At 41.6% G+C, this 19,877-nt stretch overlaps 4 protein-coding genes across 4 annotated transcripts; 1 reads left to right on the forward strand and 3 right to left on the reverse strand.

Annotated features, from left to right (window-relative positions):
• Nucleotides 1-1,214: 1,214 nt before the first annotated feature.
• On the reverse strand, nt 1,215-3,168 carry TRUGW13939_08567 (uncharacterized protein; the record flags this gene model as incomplete). The annotated part of the gene is made up of 3 exons (XM_035491700.1): nt 1,215-1,261; nt 1,324-1,452; nt 2,184-3,168. 3 exons carry the CDS (start codon nt 3,166-3,168, stop codon nt 1,215-1,217), a joined length of 1,161 nt encoding a protein of 386 aa, XP_035347593.1.
• Nucleotides 3,169-9,866: 6,698 nt separating this feature from the next.
• Nucleotides 9,867-12,480, reverse strand: TRUGW13939_08568 (uncharacterized protein; the record flags this gene model as incomplete). Its single annotated transcript, XM_035491701.1, has 3 exons — nt 9,867-10,399; nt 10,452-11,895; nt 11,953-12,480. The coding sequence occupies 3 exons, from the start codon at nt 12,478-12,480 to the stop codon at nt 9,867-9,869; spliced, it is 2,505 nt and encodes an 834-aa protein (XP_035347594.1).
• Nucleotides 12,481-14,948: 2,468 nt separating this feature from the next.
• On the forward strand, nt 14,949-15,716 carry TRUGW13939_08569 (uncharacterized protein; the record flags this gene model as incomplete). The annotated part of the gene is made up of 1 exon (XM_035491702.1): nt 14,949-15,716. One exon carries the CDS (start codon nt 14,949-14,951, stop codon nt 15,714-15,716), a length of 768 nt encoding a protein of 255 aa, XP_035347595.1.
• Nucleotides 15,717-17,306: 1,590 nt separating this feature from the next.
• On the reverse strand, nt 17,307-17,675 carry TRUGW13939_08570 (uncharacterized protein; the record flags this gene model as incomplete). Its single annotated transcript, XM_035491703.1, has 1 exon — nt 17,307-17,675. The coding sequence occupies one exon, from the start codon at nt 17,673-17,675 to the stop codon at nt 17,307-17,309; it is 369 nt and encodes a 122-aa protein (XP_035347596.1).
• Nucleotides 17,676-19,877: the final 2,202 nt, after the last annotated feature.

Genomic DNA, 19,877 nt, shown 5'->3' on the forward strand with positions numbered 1-19,877 from the left:
AGTGGCATAACACTGGAGCCTCGGTTAACAACTTCTTTAGCTTCTCAAATGCCAGTTCGCAGTCGCTGTCCCAGACAAAGGGGACATCTACCCGAGTTAGGCGGTTCAGGGGTTTGGCTATCCGACTATATTCCCGTATAAACTTCCGGTAGAAGTTGCAGAACCCTAGAAACGATTGCACTCCTCGCACAGTTCCTGGGGCCATCCATTTCAGGATAGTATCGATCTTAGTCGGGTCAACCTTGATTCCTTCTGGCGTGACGATGAATCCTAGATACCGTGTGGTTTTGACATGGAATTCGCATTTATGGATTGCAGCCTGCAGCCCAGCTGCTCTCAGTCTTTCCAGCACGAATTTCACATGTGCCTGATGCTCAAGCTCATTCTCACTGTAAATCAGTAGGTCGTCGACGAACGCTACTAGAAACTTGTCAAGACAGTCCATAAAGATGTCATTCACCAGTCGCTGAAAAGTTGCTGGTCCATTTGTCAACCCAAAAGGCATCACCTTGTACTTGTATGTTCCATATCGACATCGGAAGGTTGTCAAGTCCTCTGACTCCGAGCTCATTCTGATGCGATGGAAACCTTGCCGTATGTCCAATTTGGTGAATATCTTTGCCTTGCTCAGCCGCTCAAAGACTTCTTCAATTAGCGGCAGTGGATATCGGTCTTTCTTGGTCAGAGCGTTCAGCTTCCGGTAATCCACGCAGAATCGAAGTCCTCCATCTGGCTTGGATGCCATGAGAATTGGCGATGCGAAGGGTGCGTTGCTAGGCACAATAAAACCTTTATTCAGATTGTCCAGGATATATTCTCGCGCAGCCTCAAGCTCTTTCAGGTTCATTCGGTATAAGGGGCTGTAACCTAGCTCTTGCTCGCTGGTTAGCTCAATCCGATGATCGTAGCCTTTATGATCTGGAAGCTTGTCTGATTCCCGTTTAGAGAATACATCCGCGTATTCCTGATACCTCTCGGGTAGTTTCTGCCTAATCTCAGCAAGCTCCTCAATTCCTAGGTGGTCTTCCTGTTTATCCTGTATGACCTTTTCGATTTCATGGAAGCTCGTCATGAAGGTGGTTGTATTCTTATCCTTCAAGCACCTCACGAATCCTGTGGCCCCAATAAGTGCTATCTGCACCTCAGGCTTCGGTTTCGCAGGCTTGGCTTGTTTCTGGCGGTGTACTGGATTTGCCTTTTCCTCGGAGAGGTCATTACGCGCGCTGCTCAACTGTTGGTTCATCTTTGCCAACGCCACGAGCTGTTCCTTTCGGTGGCTGGTCCAACGTGATCTGGGGATAGTATCCACAGGTGTAGTCTCACATAGTGCTTCACCAGTAGCCTCCTGTCTGATTTCTTCATTAAAGAGACCATCTCGTCGATCGGCATCCTTCTGATGCTCTGTGGAAACTTTCTTCGGTCGGGAGAGGATTGCTTTGGGGATAAAGAGGTCTTGCTTGGACAACAGCTCATCCTTCAGGGAAACCTCTTCTGGCCAGAGTAACCGATGATGGCGACAGTCTATCAAGACACCGTGCTCTGCCATCCACATTCGTCCAAGGATGACATCATGTTTCCCTAGCTCTACTATCAGGAAAGGAAGATGCTGCTGTACTCGTCCTTGTATCTTCAAAGTCAGGCGTATTAGGTGTGTAATCGGTGCGGCTGTCTTGCCGTCATACCCTTTCACTGCACAGGGTTGTTCCAAGGGGATTACGTGAGTTTGGAAATGGCGTGCGAGCTTCTCGGCAAGAAAAATATCAAGGAAAGCGTAACCATTTGCTCCAGTGTCCATTAACGCTTTGGTGGCAATAGAAAGTCCATTCTTAGCTAATCGAATAGGTGAGACTAGACTATCCTGCTCTCTCCCCAATAACTGGGAAAGGTCCAAAGATGATAAATCAACACTCGCAATGCCTAGAGAGGAGTCTTTCCCTAGGCATGGTCGTTTTCCGACTGACTCTCCGGTGGGCTGACTTCCTCAAGATTCTTCAGCTCTGGTGCTTTCTTCTTCAGAGGGCAATCAAATGCTCTGTGCCCTGGCAACTTGCAGTTAAAGCACTTGTTCTCCTCCATCAGCTTCTTTCGTTCCAACCACGGTAGGCCTTCTGATCCATTCTTCGCTTTCGGAGTTGCTGGATTTGGGTAGCTCTCGCCAGGTCTAGGGTATGTATCGGTCTTACGTGGGCGTGCACGCTTCTCGCTGGTGTTGATCTGCTCGAGACGATTGGCAGTGGTGCTGCATTCCTTGACGAATTCCTGGTACGAGACGCGTGGGTCGTTACTCTCTTTGATCATTGCGCGCTGCAACTCAAAGGACAACTTGTAGAACAGGTCCTCTTTCCACTCGCTAGTGGCCAAGCCTGCATCCTGAGCAAGCAGTACGAATTGCGAGAGAAAAGGCTGGAACTTGGTGTCTCTCATCATGAGGCGTCGCAGTTCCATCTTGGCGTTGATGACCCTATTGGCGTCCTGGTACAGGGTACGAAGGTGGTCAAAGATGTCGTCCACATCATGATATCGATCAGGCGAGTCCTTTCTCATGCGAGCAAGCAGGTGATTCGCTGCTTCTCCTTTGCACATGCTCTTCACATAGGCCATGCGTGCCTGGGCAGTAGGATAGTGGTCAGCGTTGGCTTCGAGCTTCCCTTCGACATCGATAAGCCACGACTCAAACTTAGGGTCCTTCCCATCCACCAGCACCTGCCCATCTGGCAACTTGGTACTCTTGGTGTGCTTCCCTTCTGGAGCTGGAGTACCCCACCCAGTCCTGTCGGCTCTATCCTGAGCGGTGTCGCGCTCCTCAATGAGCTCCCTCATAGCAGCTGTCTGGTCACGGATGGTCTGCTTGAGGTTGGCGACTTCGACCATCAGGCTCTGCTGTTCTTTCTCGTTCTGGATCCTCAGATCCTCTGCTTGCTGTGCACTCTTGTCCTGCTGTTCGTACATCCGGTCGAACAACCTCTGGGGATCAGTGCGGCAAAGCGACAAAAATTCTTGTTCGTTCATCTGTGTAGGCGACAGATGTTCATCCAGCTCAAGGTCCTCCAGACCAAAGGTCAAACGACGTCCCGGTGCTTCGCTCGACTCGTTTGCCCCCATCGGGTCTGCCTGTGCCTCTTGCACTGGCCCTTGGCGATCCTCACCCATGCTTACTGGTCGTACCATCTTGGTCTTCCAGGCTCAGCGGTGATACAATAAAAGGATCAAGACGTAGCTTGAGCGATAGTCAGATTGCTGACACTGCTGTACAAGCTTTGCAGTCTTGAGTAAAAGATAAAGGAAGTGATGTTTGGTTTTATGTGACGACGAGTCGATTCCTATCCTCTAAGAGTACTCTGCAACGAGAAAACCAAACATGAGAAGGGAAAGAGGAAGAGAAAGAACCTCCCCCGCTAGTTACATGAGAAATATTCCTTTGTGTGCGTCAGTCTATTCCCTTTATGGTTCCGCATGAGGTTATTCCCATCTCAGTACCGCTCTCGGTTCCCTTTCCCTGGTGGTGCCTCAGGCCGCCACTGCTGGTTCCCGAGGCCTGGGTCAGGACCGTCACAATAACAGCCTTAATTATCTGCTCTATAGCCATCTGCTGGTCTGTTATTAACTAAAACTAGATAGCCTGCTACTGCACACTCTGCACGATATATTAGATTATATGTTGCTATATCTCTAGATACTTCTCTATGGTGCTGGGTTCTATTCGCGCCTGAAATAGGGCGCTGGGTATCTAGTCCATCTGTTTCCAGTGTATCTCATACTTACTGAACATATTTAACCGCATTAATATGGTCTACTGGGCCACTATAACAATCCAGACGAATTATTCCTTGATCCAGGCTAATATAGGCTCCTTCTGTTAGGGTCTTAGCCCCTGGGATACTCAGGCTTCGCTCTCGTAGAATAACCGCACCTGGTCCACACCTGGTTCGCCATAGAAGAACCCCCTGACGCTATACCAGATTCATTAAAGCGCCCCTGAGACCTATACTCACCTATATTGATATTCAACAATATAAATCTCTATAAACCTTTTCCTTCTCTTTCTCACATTTGAATCTATTCAATTTCTGGACCTACATAAGGCCAGTAAGACAAGACCTAGCCTATAATATTAGATTTAAATGTCTCACCCCTCTTCTCTATTTAAAGGGTTAAGAACGCGCTACTTTTCTTACCTAAAGGATTAAGCTATACAATCACTCTTTATTTGTTTAAGTCAAGCCTCTAAGAACTATATCAACTCTCCTCATTCAGAGGATTAAATTATTATATTGCTGTTTCTTGACGACTGAGTTAAGCATTAAGAAATTTCCCTATTATGACGAATAGCCCACCGAGGGACGGCCCGGACCGAAGGGGTATACCTTTAGAATTGAACTAGCTGTTATTAGAATAAATACAATGAATAGAACTCCTTCTAATGAATATATCCACTTGTCTATCGCATATTAAAGGATAAGTTAATAATATAACCAAACTACCTATGCCTGAGATCCCTACTGATACTACACCATCAGTAACCCTTATGTATAGTGTAAATAAACTATATTACTCCCTTAACCATCCTGATAAATATGACAACTCTGATTATTCACAATATATACAGTTCATGACAATTCTATATGCAAAATTAACGGTTGATGTACTAGTAATCAGAAGACTGTATAAGCAACTGTAGTACACCTATAGATGGTTGGCAGGAAAGGCCCAGACAAAGATCTATCCCTGGATACAGCTTCATAGAAATATAAATACAGTCATCCTTACTACACTAGAAGCTTTCTTTACGCATCTTAACATACTGTTCAAAGATTATCAACTTATGGAAAAGACAAACCTTGAACTTAACCATATACAACAGGGGTACACTCCTTTCCAGAACTTTATCAGCAAATTTAAATGGATATTATTTCTTACAGGAGGTCAATCATAGACTGATGATATAAAAATCTCACAACTGAAAACTATAATTAACTAAGAAATAAGGCGTGTGATTATCAAGAACAACATGCCGAAGCAATACAAAGCTTTCTGTAAACACTTACACCGAGTAGCAAATAATCTTGAAGAGCTAAAAAGGATTGATAATATCCAGTTCTAATATAAGCAGAACACTTCCTGTCTACTTATAAAAAGAACCTCTCCCAACAGAGGACAGTCCTAAGTTATAGACTGGATACCTGTGGGCCTGCCAATTAATACTGTCAGAATAGACAACTATTTTCAATGTGGAAAACTGGGTTATATTATCTAATACTGCTCTAAATCTGCGCTGTTTTGTTGAGCGCTATCTCCAAGGAACCATAGCAAGAAGAAACATGATATGTTTATAAGAATATCTAACACCAAAGTAAAAAAGAATGAAACTGAATTTGATATAGACTCAGATAGCACATCAGAGTCAAAAGAGTAGCTTTTATACAAAGTCGCCCGCAGGAGCTAAAATATAAAATAGCTCGTGACTTTGAGAATTTTAAGAAGATGGTTAGAAGGTTTGATGGACCCCTATTCAATATAGACGCATGGTTAGACTGTAGAACCAATGCCAATGCTTTAATTGATAGTGGGTGTCTCATCTATAGGATCATCAAAGAGACCTTCGCTCAAAAGAAAAAGCTGAATTATAGCGCTATTAAATCTAGACCTATTAAGGGATATGATGGTTCGGCACCTCAATATATTAAAGAAATTGTATGCGTGACATTAGATATTGGGGGAAATATACAGGAGAAAGCCTACTTCTATGTGGTTCCGAAGTGTGAATACGATATGATATTGGGTCTCTTATGGATGGAATACCAACATGTAAGAATTGACGCCACTGGAGGCTGACTGGAATTCGGGAATGGAATATCTGTTGATAAAAAGAATCTGTTACGATCTGAGTACATCCCCTGACAGATCGGTGCAGCTGTGGTGAACGCTTTGAAAAGGATGTGAAGTAGGAAAAAGGAGGTTGATATATTTATAGTCTCTATGTGGGATATTAAGAAAGCTCTAGCCTTGAAACCATAGACAGATCTAGGGAATAAGCTATCTAAGTATTATTATAAATTTCTAAAACTATTTAACCTGAAGAAAGCTGACAAGCTATCACCATTATGTCTGAATATCGACCATTAGATTAAACTAATTGACGTTGACGCGAAAAGATATAAGCTAGAGATATTATAAGGCCTTTTCTATAATATATTATGGGAAGAACTGCTAGTCCTATAGAAAACTCTCTATGACTTACTATTGAAGGACTTTATATATGTAAATAACTCATCTGCTATAGCACCAATACTGTTTATAAGGAAACCTGAAGGAGAACTGTGTTTCTGCGTCAATTATTAGGTACTTAACATTATGATAAAAAGAGACTGATATCTACTACCATTAATACATAAGACTCTACAATAAATATCTAAAGTCTGATAGTTTACAAAGCTTGATATTACAGCGGCCTTCCATAAGATATGCATCATTAAAGAAGACAAGTAAAAGATAGCTTTCTGAACTAAGTTTAGACTTTATAAATAGTTAGTAATACTTTTCAGCCTTACTAATATGCTAAACATATTTTAATAATATATTAATTAGACTTTTTGTGAGTTCCTAGACGACTTTGTATCTGTTTATCTAGATAACATGTTTATCTTTATAGAAGGCAGCCGCGCGCACCATTAGAAATAAGTAATGAGGGTGCTAGAATACCTGCGCACTATAAGACTATAGCTAGATATCAATAAATATAAGTTTGAGGTGCAGATAATAAAATATCTTAGATTTATATTAAAAACTAGAAAAAGGATCTAAATAGACTCCACAAAAGTCTCTGTTATTTTAGAATAGAAAGTCCTAATATATATAAAAGATATATAATTGTTTCTAGGATTTATAAATTTCTATTAACAGTTTATCTAAAGATATTCTGATATAATCTGTCTGCTAATAGAATTAACTAAAAAAGAAACTATCTTTATTTAAACTAAGGCTGCTAATAAAGCCTTTAAACAACTAAAGCAAATATTTATAAGTAATCCAATACTAGTATAATTCAATCCTAAACAGGATATAATTGTAGAAGCTGACTCTTTGGGATATGTTATAAAAGGGACATTATTACAGTATAATAACAAAGGACTTCTATAAACCTACGCCTACTTCTTCTGAAAGTACATGCCTGTGGAGTACAATTATGAGATCTATGATAAGGAGCTATTGGTAATAATAGTGTATCTGAAGCAATAGAAATCTGAATTAATTAATATTAAGGAGTTTACTATTCTAATTGATTATTGGAATCTTAAATACTTTATACAGCTCTGATGATTGAATAAAAGGTAAATAAGATAGGCTGATATACTTTTACACTTCAACTATAAGCTTTAATACTGGCCAGGGCGACTAGCTGCTAGACTTGATACACTATTGCAATGCTCGCAAGATATGCCTGATGGGATTAACGATGAACGCCTAGTATACTGAAATAAGCATCTTATTAATCCTAATAAGGTATGGAGAGACTATCTAGAATAATCTTCCTAGGGTTACTTATTGAACACCGCATCTAAACTTTATATCTATACTATTTATATAGAGTACTTAATGTTAATTAGAGAACAGTGGCGACTAGCCAAAGCCAAGGATAAGAATTATGAATGAATCAAAGAGGCTATATGTTAGAAGCTTCTATAGTTTCTTTAAGATCTATAACTTTGCATTATAGTATTTAAATATACGATTAATACAGTGGACTGGTTACTATTTTGAAACTGACAATAGGTACTAAACAGCAAACCACTCCGCACTTGTATTATATAAGATATGTATGACTTTTATCTCACTAGACACCCAGGTCAAAATATAATCTATGCCATTGTGGCCTGACAATTATATTGGCCGAATCTATCTGAGGATATTTGAAGGTTTGTGAATAACTGCGATAAATATGGTGTGAATATTGTATGGAGATAATGCTGATAAAGGTTATTAAAACCGCTCCCTGTTCTCTTGTGAATGTGGCGAGATATTAGTATGGATTTTATAGAGAAACTTTTAATGTCTGATGGGAATATAAATCTTATGGTAATTGTTGACTGACTGGGAAAAGGGATTATATTGGTACTATGCAAACACATAGATACTGAGATAGTGATATCGAAGTTCATTAACTGATTTATATGCGAATATAGGCTGTCTAGCAGTATTATATCGGATTGGGGCATACAATTTATTAATGACCTTTGGAAAGGTGTGTGTAAACGTCTAAAGATTATGAGATGATTGTCAACTGCGCATTATTCCCAAACTGATGGATAGATAGAACATGCTAACTCTGTGGTGGAAGAATATCTGCAGAACTTCTGTACCTACTTCCAAACCAACTAGAGCCTACTAACTGTAATTGCGCAACTCGTAATAAATAGGCATGATATTACTGTAATTAGTATTAGCCCTTTCTTCCTAATCTATAGATATAATATTGAACTACTCTAATTAGATGAAGCTATTCCTATATCTGAACAGCAAAGACCTGCTACTGAATATATAAATGATATAGTTATTAAGCTACAGCAGGCCTTTAATATAGTGTAGACTAAGCTTGTCTTAACACAGCAGTGAATAAAAGATAGTGTGAATTGTTATTAAGAGACTTCTTTAAAGTATAAAGTAGAATAGAAGGTATAGTTAGACCTTTAGAATATTTAGACTGAATGATCTTTAAAGAAGCTAGATACCTGATATATGAAATATACTATACTAGAGAAAGTAGAATTCTATATATACTAACTTAATGTTTCTGGAACTATTTATAATGTTTTTTATATAATGTTCTTCTGCCCTGTAGACATATGTCTGCTCTCTTTATAGATCTAATATGATTACCAGCTACCAGCGCATCTAGTAGAAGGCAATAAAGAGTACCTAGTTAATAGTATACTTGATGAATGGATTATATATTAGGGCTGCAGATATATGAAGCAATATCTTGTCTGTTAGACTGGATATGTGTGATCTACATAGGAACCTGCCCAGTCTATAGAAGATACTAAAGTACTTGACCACTGGCTCCAACACTACAACATCCTTGCCAAAGGGGGGGAGTAATGTTAGGGTCTTAGCCCCTAGGATACTCAGGCTTCGCTCTTGTAGAATAACTGCACCTAGTCTGCACCTGGTTTGCCATAGAAGAACCCTCTGACGCTACACCAAATTCGCTAGGGCGCCCCTGGAACCCATACTCGCCTGTATCGACATTCAACAATGTGAACCTCTGCGAATCTTTTCCTTCTCTTTCTCACGTTCGAATCTACTCAATTCCTGGACCTACATAAGGCCAGTAAGACGGGACCTAGCCCGTAACACCTTCTTAGAATTTAGCTGGTCTAACATCGTCTGTAATGTCACCCAGTGCTTATCCAATAAATATATGGCCTATTCTATGTGTTCCACCCACAGGTTTACCTCACGTAGCTTGTAGACCCGGATACACGCCTCTTTAGCCTCTTTAATCTCCCACTCACACTGTGTAATCGCCTGCTTTATTATCTGCTCAACCATATTCCACAGAGGTCGCTCGGTGGGCTGCACCGTTAGTCTTCCGCACGACCCAGTAAAACCCAGACCCAACCCAGACCCAACCCAGACTGGGTTGGGTTTTGGGTCAAACATGTCGACCCAGTAATGGGTCTGGGTTGGACTGGGTAACCCAGTACTGGGCCTGGGGCCCCAAATTGGGTTACAAACATAACAAATATACCAAGAATTCTAATTGCATAACTTATGCATTTTGTAGTTGTATTTTTGAGTATTTACTTTACAGATTTATTAGGAAAAAAGGTAAAAGAAAAGCCTTTATTTAGAATTTACATATTTAACTAATGATATTCAAATATATCATCTTCCCGGCTCTTACGTTTCCGCCCTGATACCCGTGTCTGTGTACAGGTTGGTGGTAATGACGGTGAGCCTGGACTATCTGGTTCAGCAGCAGATAAGGAAGTCGTATCTAGTCCTATATCCTCCATTTCATTCTCTGGTCCATTTTCTAGCTCATCCTCTTGCTCCTCTGTATCACTAATTGGATTGATCTCATCCTTGTTAAGCTTCTCTTCCCTTTCTTCTTTCGCCGCCTCAAGCTCATCCTGTGAGAAGAATTTTTCAAGAAGCTTTGCTTCCTGTGCCTCTATATCGAATTTGGATGTACAAAGAAACATCATCAACTCCTCAATCGTCTCGGTCTTCATTCTCCCACGACGATAGTGACAAACATCTCGAGCAGTATTAAAGAGGCGTTCCACTCCTGCACCAGTGGCTGGGAAGGAGAGCGCATCTCGCGCAAGGGCGGCAATAGCTAGAAAGCGATATTGATGCTCTTTCCAAAAGATAAGTGGCCCAACAGAAACAGTATCTAGTTTAAGATTAGTGAACTAGCAATACATAGGTAGTGGATAATCACTGACCACTATCAAGATATTGACTAATTTCATCAGTCATCGCTCGTGGCTGTATATCCTTTCCATCAAGCATCTCCTCCAGCCTTGAGCTTGGTTGAGCTGCAGTGTGAGAGCTGTATGCATCCTGGCTTTGACTTTTTACTTGCGCTTGGTATGGGATGAGGGCTTGCTGAAAGGCGTTGCGATAGATATCTCGCCACTTCTGATCCCAATCGCTAGAGAGAAAGAATCTAAATTTATTCACTGGTGCAAGCATCGTACTGACGGCATAGATATGCCCTCGAATAGTATCGGTTTGAGCGTAGTACTCATCAAGCTTGGTCCGTCCAGCGTCCAGTGCGTCCAGCATTTGTTTCTTCCATGGGACACGCTTCCGTTGTAGCTGTGTCTGTGATCGCTCAAGATGATCAAAAAGTCGGTTGTAAATCTTGAACACATAGTGGGCAGTGACGTCTCGAGTCTTTGATAACTGGGTTGTATAATCGAAGAACGGCTCAGTGATACAGAGAAGATAGTCAATTTGGCGCCACTCGTGCTCGCTAAGTAGCATCTCCTCACAGTCATACTCTGCACAAAATAAAGAGAAGATAGCACGTAGCCGTTTGGCCCGGCGAAGCATAAGAAATGTAGAATTCCATCGTGTTTTCACATCTTGGATGGGAACAATCTTGACGTTTGTTGTCTGAAGATTGTAGAATGTCTCTCGGCGCTGGGGGCTTGCATTTATATAAATTGCAAGATAACGTACTTTGTTCAATGTAGAAGAGATCTGACATTGCTTCGCATTCTCTTGAACCAGCCTGGACTGACTCTCTGTCCACTTTGTCTCCGCGGATTCATTGGATGGAACTGCCTTAATCCGAACAAGAAGCTGATTAAGACTGAGCTGGATAACATGGGCAAGGCATGGTATTCGTGTAATAATGACACCATCTGATAAAGCTTGTTGGAGAGACGCAGCTAATGCCTTATTGTTTGATGCATTATCTGTGGTCAGCCCAAACACTCTATCTTCAATGTTGTTCTCTACCAGGGTTTCCATCAGAACACCACTTAAGTAAGACCCCGTATGTGTACCGTGAAGTGGCTTAAAACCAAGAAGCACCTCACGATAAACCCAATCACTGTCGATAAAATAACCAGTGATCGCCATAAATGCCTGCGAGAATGGAGATGTCCAACAGTCAAGCGCAATAGATATCTTTGAACCAGCAGGTAGCGTACGAAGAACCCGCTGCTGCCGGTCTTTGACCAAGCTCCCTAATCGGCGACGGATTGTATCGGCAGACGGGATCACTGGAGCGACAAGAGCAGAACGCGCTTTGTAGATAATCCGCTTAAATGATGGATGCTCGATGAGGTGGAATGGTAGCCGATTGAGAGTCAGGAATTGCAAGATATCGTCTTCCCAGTCCTCTTGTAAAAAGGGTATATCTGCTGAGATTTCGCCCTAGGAAGACATACCATAGATTAGTATCTAAGTATCGTTTCACAGTCTAAAACATACCTCTTTTTGGAGAAACTTTGTAATCTCTGCCTTCTTTCCCTTCTCCGACCGTAGGCACCCAGCTGTCTTCAGATGTTTCTGGATTGTTGATGTGCCGTGATACTGCGCTTTGCCGGAACTGTTCAGACTCAGGGAATAAGGATGCTCAAGAATCTTTCCACAGCGTTTGCACATGACCTTTGGTGTGCCATCTACACCCTCAGCAACCTGGTTGTAGCTATTCCAGATCACCGTGTGGCGATGTGAATCCCAGTTGATCTTTCTTTTCCGCCCATAGTCCGTCTGTAACCACCAGTCGATAAACTCGTTGTGTGACATCTTGTCGTAGAGAACAAACCTATTCCGGCGATCAGGTCCAACACGTATCAAAGAAGGAGGAACGAGGAGGTCATCTGGCCGGTGGAAGCCAGAATCAATTGTATGATGACTTGCGGATGGAGTGATTTGTTGCGTTGAGAGAGATGGAAGATCATCAATATCTCCACTATAAAGTGACGATGTGAAGTCGGAAAGCTGGCTTTGAGACATGACAAAAGATATGTAAGCATCACGAAGGGGAGAGGTAAAGGGAAAATATGAATAACATACTGAGATGGAAAAGCACTACAATTAGAAAAATGAGAAAAATGAGAAAGTCAAGTTAATTGATATGTCAGATGGAATGAATCCTTGTCCTCTCATTCATTGGTTTGGTATACTGATATTATGTGGACCTAATGCATTATCCCTGTAATAACCCAGTAATAGCCCAGAGACAACCCAGAGAACCCAGTCAAGGCCCAGTCAAACCCCAGTCAAACCCCAATTCCCACCCCAGTTTCCCCAAGCCTAGCCAAAAAAATTCATCCCGTCCTACTTTCAAAGTTGAAGCCTTCGACTTAAATGTAGATATCTAGGTATTCTGACAAGCGTCGGAATTATCAATAGAACGGTTTGATATTCTGACAACAGTAGAACATTTAAACAGTTCAATACATTCTAATATTCCCCGAAATATTTATTTGATTCATGTAGAAATGTATAATGTGTGAATATATGTTTAACATATATAACTACATCGGTACGACGATAGATGCGCATTTTCCCACCACACCGTAGATACGGCCTTTCCATGTAGAACGAGGCATTGTAAAAGATAAGCAACAGTGAATTCGATATGCCCTTTTCATATTTAAGAAATTCCTTAAAGATTTCATTGATTTCCTGGTAGAAAGTGTTCTATTTCAGTGTAAACATCAAAACGGGAAAAATGACGGCGTGTAATTTAAATAATTATACCATAATTTATGCCGGAACTGGGTCGAAATGGGTTATTTCTGGGTTTTCTGGGGCCCCAGTGACTGGGCCTGGGTTGGGTTTTGGGTCGTGACCTTCGACCCAAAATGGGTTATGCGGAAGTCTATGCACCGTGGCTAGAATACCATCAACGGAAATCGTCACGGTAAACCACTGGGACCCAGGCCTATAGGGCATAAATTGCTAACTGTGGATGACGTGCTATAGCTGATTAGGCTCAGGTATATAGATGGCCTGTTTATTGGGTCGACCGCATATCTAAGGATTTATCTATGCGTGCTATTCATAGTAATACTATTAGATCTACTTAGCGATTTCTCTAATCCACTAATACCCAGGATAATCGCACTGATATGTGGGATAATAGGGATTATCTAATAAATCAATGTAGACAATGGTGTGATGGGAGATATGAATGTATTCAGCCTTCTAAATATGATAGAGAAATGCGTCGAAATATTTCTAGCTAGATAATAATATATATTTACTATATTGCTCAGCCTAATACATTAATTAACAGAAATAATAGATTAATTACCCATCAAATACCATCTAATAGCACAATCTATAAATTATAATCTAATACTTGGGCTGGTATACAAATATCTGCTCTATAATAGGTATTGTTATGTGGTTATTAATCATGAATAGTGATATCCCTGGATAAGATATGATGATTAAATTAACCCTAATATTAAATTAACCCTAAAATGTCACTTAACTGTATTAGGTAATAAATACTGTCCTAACTAGGTATAATATTCCTGAACCCTAACTATATCAAAAAATAATCCTAATAATTTTCAACAACTCACAACAACCAAACCAATTACTCAAATATATTCAAACTAATACATCGTCTTGATAGTGGTATCAAATATCTCTAGTCCAAATTTAAACTGCTACCCCTACTGAATTACGGGCGTGGGGAGTATGGGCAATAATAAAAATGCCCCTACTCCCATTTACCTAGCACGGCGCTAGCAATTGCTAACAAAATTAAATGCCTCTACTAGTACGGGCATTATCCATTGGTGATAGCGGTATCAAATATCTCTGGTCCAAATTTGAACCGCTACCCCTACTGAATTGCGGGTGTGGGGAGTACGGGCAATAACAAAAATGCCCCTACTCCCATTTGCCTAGCATGGCGCTAGCAATTGCTAACAAAATTAAATGCCCCTACTAGTACGGGCATTATCCATTGGTGATAGGCTCTGCAAACTATTTACAACGATGCTATGACTCAATACAATGACCTGATCTCGAGCGGGTACGACAGCAAGTTCAAGACCTATGCAGGAGTTGTTGTCGATCACGCCGGGGACTCTATGACTCAAATGATCTACGAGAACGGAACTAAATACTTTGATTGTGTCGTGGCCGAGATGAACTTTTGTTGCTCTGCCTGCCAGTCTGGTAACAACGGCTGTGCCTATTGTCGTAACGACACTTCGGGCTGTACAGAATATTGCAACCCGCGCTACGGCATCTGCACTCCGGACAAGCGCGATTTGTATACTCGTGTATAGGATCTCGGCGGAGCAGGATTGTTTGCCCGTGACGTGAAACCTGTCCCTGGATACTCCAAGGAAAACGAACCGTGCCCGCCTGACTATTCAAAGCACGGTTATGGCGAAACTGACTATTTCGGGACCCCTATGAACTCTATCTGGTGGAGTTTCCAGGACGACACAAGCATGGCCAATTTCTACGCCGACCTTTACTCCCAGACAGCAATTCCTAAGAACAAGACAGCGCTCCAGACCCACGTTCGCAATACCAATGGTTGTCCGCCGTCGGCGAAACAAGGGGACGGTAATGACTGCTGGAACCTTGGTGTAGATTATACTATGCCATACGTCCAAAACTATACAGAGTCCGATGTCGTCAACCCCAAGGATGTGGTAACGGCGGCCAATGCGAACGCAACCGATTTACTGGGCCAGATTGGCGATATCCTCGGTGCTATGAAGGCTGGATTATTCCAGGGCGATTTCACCGACGTTGTCGATAGCATTTCCATCCCCATTATGATGATTAACTCGTCCATCGCAGAAATGGCAACCATTGAACACGTTGCGGACGAGATTACCAATGAGAAGCGTATGGAAATCATCATGGCCTTCTTTGGCGCTATCCTGTTTCTGGTTCCTATCGCTGGAGAACTCATTGGCTCTGTTACAGAACTGGCAGAGATTGGTGAAATCGTTTCGGCTGTTGGGGCCGTCGGAAATACCGCCTTTGACATTTATTCAGTTGCCAGCGATCCTCACAATGCTCCTCTCGCCATCATGTCAGCAATTTTCGAGCCGTTGGCCTTACTGGATATCGCTAAGGTGGCCAAGGCAGCCTCGATCAGGAGAGGCATGTCTGACGTGGATGTTGCCAAGCTGGGTAATCAGGTCAAGCCTGTATTAGACACGATTTTCGCCATTAAGTCAGGATCTCGCTGTGTGAGAAAGTGATATTAAAAGGAGGCTTCAGCAACATGCATACCGACATAATCCCTCAGGATAGTCTTAGTGAATAAAAATACATTAGCCAGTCGCTTTAATTTATTTTGTTTTAGCTTTTTTTAATTATCTAGATAAGCCGACTAGTTGATTGGAATTAAAGGCTGTACTTGATTCATCAATTGATTGATTTATTTTTAGTGTTACGTGCCATTGTCGTCAACTGGTGTATGGTTACTCCTTAAGCTGTCAAACTTCGGGATCTTGGCACTGGCTTAATAATAGCGCGGAAATAGTACAAATTGGGGGTAAAAACATATATTAAATTAGTAAAACCTATAGATATAGAGAGAGAAAGAGAGAGAGAGAGATGTTGCATTATACCCTATTATAGCTCCCTTCCGAGGCACTTTCAGGGTCGGCGACGGCCAGAAGGCCCCTAGCTAAGCTTGCTCCTATTTGATGCCAAAATCTAATACATGCCCAGGATGTTCTATAAAAGCTGTAGTGACTCCCGCAGTGACTCCCGCTTTTACAGGCTATAGGCCTGGAGTGTTAGGCTTGATGCTATCTAACTGTTGGGGTTGTACAGGTCCCAAGGTCTGAATTCCTGCTTGTGATAGCGCTCAGCACGCTAGAGTCTAAATCCATGTCCTATAGACTGAATAACAATACAAGAGTGAATATCCAAAGCCCCCATGTCTGAGCAAGCCTCGCTAGGTTGTGGCCAGCTAGCTCGCATCACCATTAGTGACTGGCGCCCCAGGGGTGAAAACCTATAGATATAGGATTTTAATTTATGTAAATATTTTTTCAATAATTTATGAAAATATATAGAAATTAATGGTACTTTTGAAACTTAATGAGGGCTATTGCTAAGGTTGACCAAGAACCATACAAATGCTATATAGACTATATAGCGGCGATAGTATGGAAGCTAGCTACATCAAGTTAATTAGATCTTTATGTGACGGCTAAGGCTGAGGCTGAGGTTGAGGTTATCCCCAAGGGTAGGAGCTGCCTCGGAGCCGGGTGGGTGCCTCAGGCAGAAAGAGGCCTCAGGCAGGAAGGGCATCAACCCTAACCCGCGGTGCCAGATCTGGGAATAGCCTCACCCCGGGGTCAAGCTGGTTACCTAAGCAGACAAGGCAAAACCTTCCTGCAGGTCCTGGTAGTTATATTCCTTCCCCATGCTTGTTGTTTTAGAGAACCGCACCCCTAGATAGAAATCAACATCTTTGGAAAAGGCATGTCACACTTAACTACTACTGCTACTACTACTACTACTACTACTTTAACATCGCTTATTGATAGCGCACAAATGACGCTTAACATTGTATCTGTTAATCTATCAATTTGTTTAATTGTTTTGAAGCGCGGTTGACACGCGTGTTCACAGTTTCCAACAGGCAGTATATACAGGTATCAAAACATTGATATGTACAATAACAGAAGAGAAGAAATGGAGTGAGCTGTCTCTGGTTGTATTCATCCCGGCTTGTGGTGTTCCGAGACATCTAGAACCATGGACTACATCAGTATTAATATCCATCTGAGATCAAGATAGTACATACTTGAGATCAGTCTGAAGAACCAAATCTATTACTTGCTGGTGCATTTCGAGCCATCACCAACGAAGCAATAGGCCACGTATTCCTCCCAGACGACAAACTCAACTTTAGGGGGAGACTTGGAGAAGTCGGCGTTCACTGTGCCGTTGCAGACCGATGACTCGCCGGCCCTGTAAGCACCGATTTCCGAGCAGTAGGGGCCTGCATCGACAACTGCACTCCCCTTGCAGCCACCGTCGAACTCAGTCTCAATCTCGAGGGCGCAGCCTCCTCCGTGCGTGGTGTTGATGTTTACAAGGCTGAAGTTGGTGATGGGAGCAGTTGTGTTGGCAGCAGGGGTGGCAGAGGCAACACTGGCCAAGACGGCGAGGACAGCGGCGAGGGTCTTGGGCGCGTACATTTTGGATTTTAATGTAATGGTTCCTGGAAGGGAATGTAAAATGTTTGTAATTGTATTGGTGGTGAAAAAAAATCTGCTCTGGGGATCAACGTCTTTATTTATACTATCGATCATGGACTAGTTTGTAATAACATATCTTAAAGGGGTATGTCGTAACCTTTGTAGGAGCAATTTAAGGCCTACTTTAGATCCAACAAACTTCTGCGGTAGAATAAATATTGGGCTGAAAAAGAAGTCATCATACGCGGTTTGGCTTATATACCTGTCTAGATAGATCTAACTTGCGCTTTTTGAACCTGGGAATTCGTTTCTTCTATTGAAAATCGGCTAATGTTGATTTCTGTGGATATAATCCAAATCTATTGTTTTAGAGTAAAAGTATATAGTATAACTTGACGCCCAAGTCAAATATTGTGCAATCCTGGCCCAAATATTGAACTAGCTCTTTAAAATAACTCCCTAAATCTTGGATCAACAACAATATAGTGACTAAAAGACTAAAAAATCAGTAAAAAGTACTAAAAACCATGCATCCGGTAATTTATGTTGGGTTTTGGCGAAGCCAAGCCACTACATATGTATTGTTCAGGTTTTGTAGTCCATCCTTGCAGTTCTTTATCAATAGAGGGCCCGGTCTCAAGGGTAAATGCATAGTAAGCCTCAACAATATTAATTATAGTCAGTATGTGTTGGATAATAATAGAGACTTTTAGCAAACGGCCCCTAAAGAAAATTTCTGGCCGAACTTCAAAATTGGGTCTAGTTGAAATAAATATGGTTTAGTCGATTTTAGAATTACACTGGCAGACTTATTTAAGAGCTATTCTACGGAGTAATAATTAGGATCTAATAAAATATTTAACATTAAAAAAACTACACTAAGCTATATTAAACGACACTAATTACAAGACCTTTCTAATTAAGAAGGTTTTCTACCTAAGAGAACTATTCTCCTATCTTAAACCCCTTTTTAGTCCTAGACAGTCTTCCTAATCGGATTATCGGATAACACCACTCACCACCTAAAATTCCCCACTACATCCCGATTTAGAAGGTCTCCCAAAAGTTCTCTTTGGGGGCCGTTTGCTAAAAGTCTCTAATACGAACTGACCAAAGGGTGGAAGGCTTTTTGGTTACATATGTGGCGCGAACATACTGGGGTACATACTAGTTGACCAACTGTCCCGCCGCATTCAATAGGATAGGGTCAAAAAGATGACAGGGATAATGTTACTTCCGTTGGTATCACCTAAACCCTGGTTTTGTCTAGACTTGGACAGGCGACCAGGTCACCTGAGGTCAGGTAATCGGGCTGTCACTTTTTGCGGATCAGTCGATCCGAAGAATCCCGATGGACCCTGTCATCATTTAGCTTCAATAATACTTGTTTTGGGTAAATATTGATGTTTATTCAAAAAAAGGGTCGAAACTTACATTAAATAGATCTTAGCTTGGCACCAATACAAGGGTCACAAGAGTTAACTTTTACGATAACTCCGATCTTGAAGAGTTCATTCACTTTACAGACTGTCTGTCTGTCTATGAAATCGACCATAAACCATTCGCATATCGAAATTAACCCCTAATAGAATTATCTAGAAACTCTTTAGCCTTAATTTTATTCTGTTGGTCAACTAACAGATTCGCGGAACAACGAGCCAGTCAGATTCTCCAACAATATTTTAAGCCAATAGTGATTACTACCAACATTGAAGGATGTAACTTGAAGGATGCCCATATAACTAATGACCATTTAACTAATTTTTCCATGGTTCCATTAACACAATTATTATTAATGAAGTATCTTGAAGAGGATTGATGCGCGCACTCCCCCTCTCTTCCTAAACCATCATGGCTGCGAAATCAGATTTCCTAGTAAATTATTAGTATATATATATATAACCCCACCCCCCTAAGCCTCACTAATCTGTGCGCACAAGCCTGCAGGCCAGCCTGCAAGCTTCCTCAGTACGTTGTCAACCCCCTCTATATGGACTCACTAAACAGCTTATAGACTTCCCTGCAAGCTTCTTAAAAGTTTCCTTAGCATACCCCCCCCCCCCCCCCCCCCAATTTTAAAGCTAGTCCAGAAAAGGAAAAAAAGCAACTTTTACAGTTTTATAGCGTTTAACAGCTAATAAGGGCATTTTAATTTACAGCTGCCAGAACCCGTATAAATAATTGTAATAGTGGAGCGAAGCT

Source organism: Talaromyces rugulosus, chromosome V, assembly GCF_013368755.1.
Source record: "Talaromyces rugulosus chromosome V, complete sequence".
Taxonomy (NCBI): domain Eukaryota; kingdom Fungi; phylum Ascomycota; class Eurotiomycetes; order Eurotiales; family Trichocomaceae; genus Talaromyces; species Talaromyces rugulosus.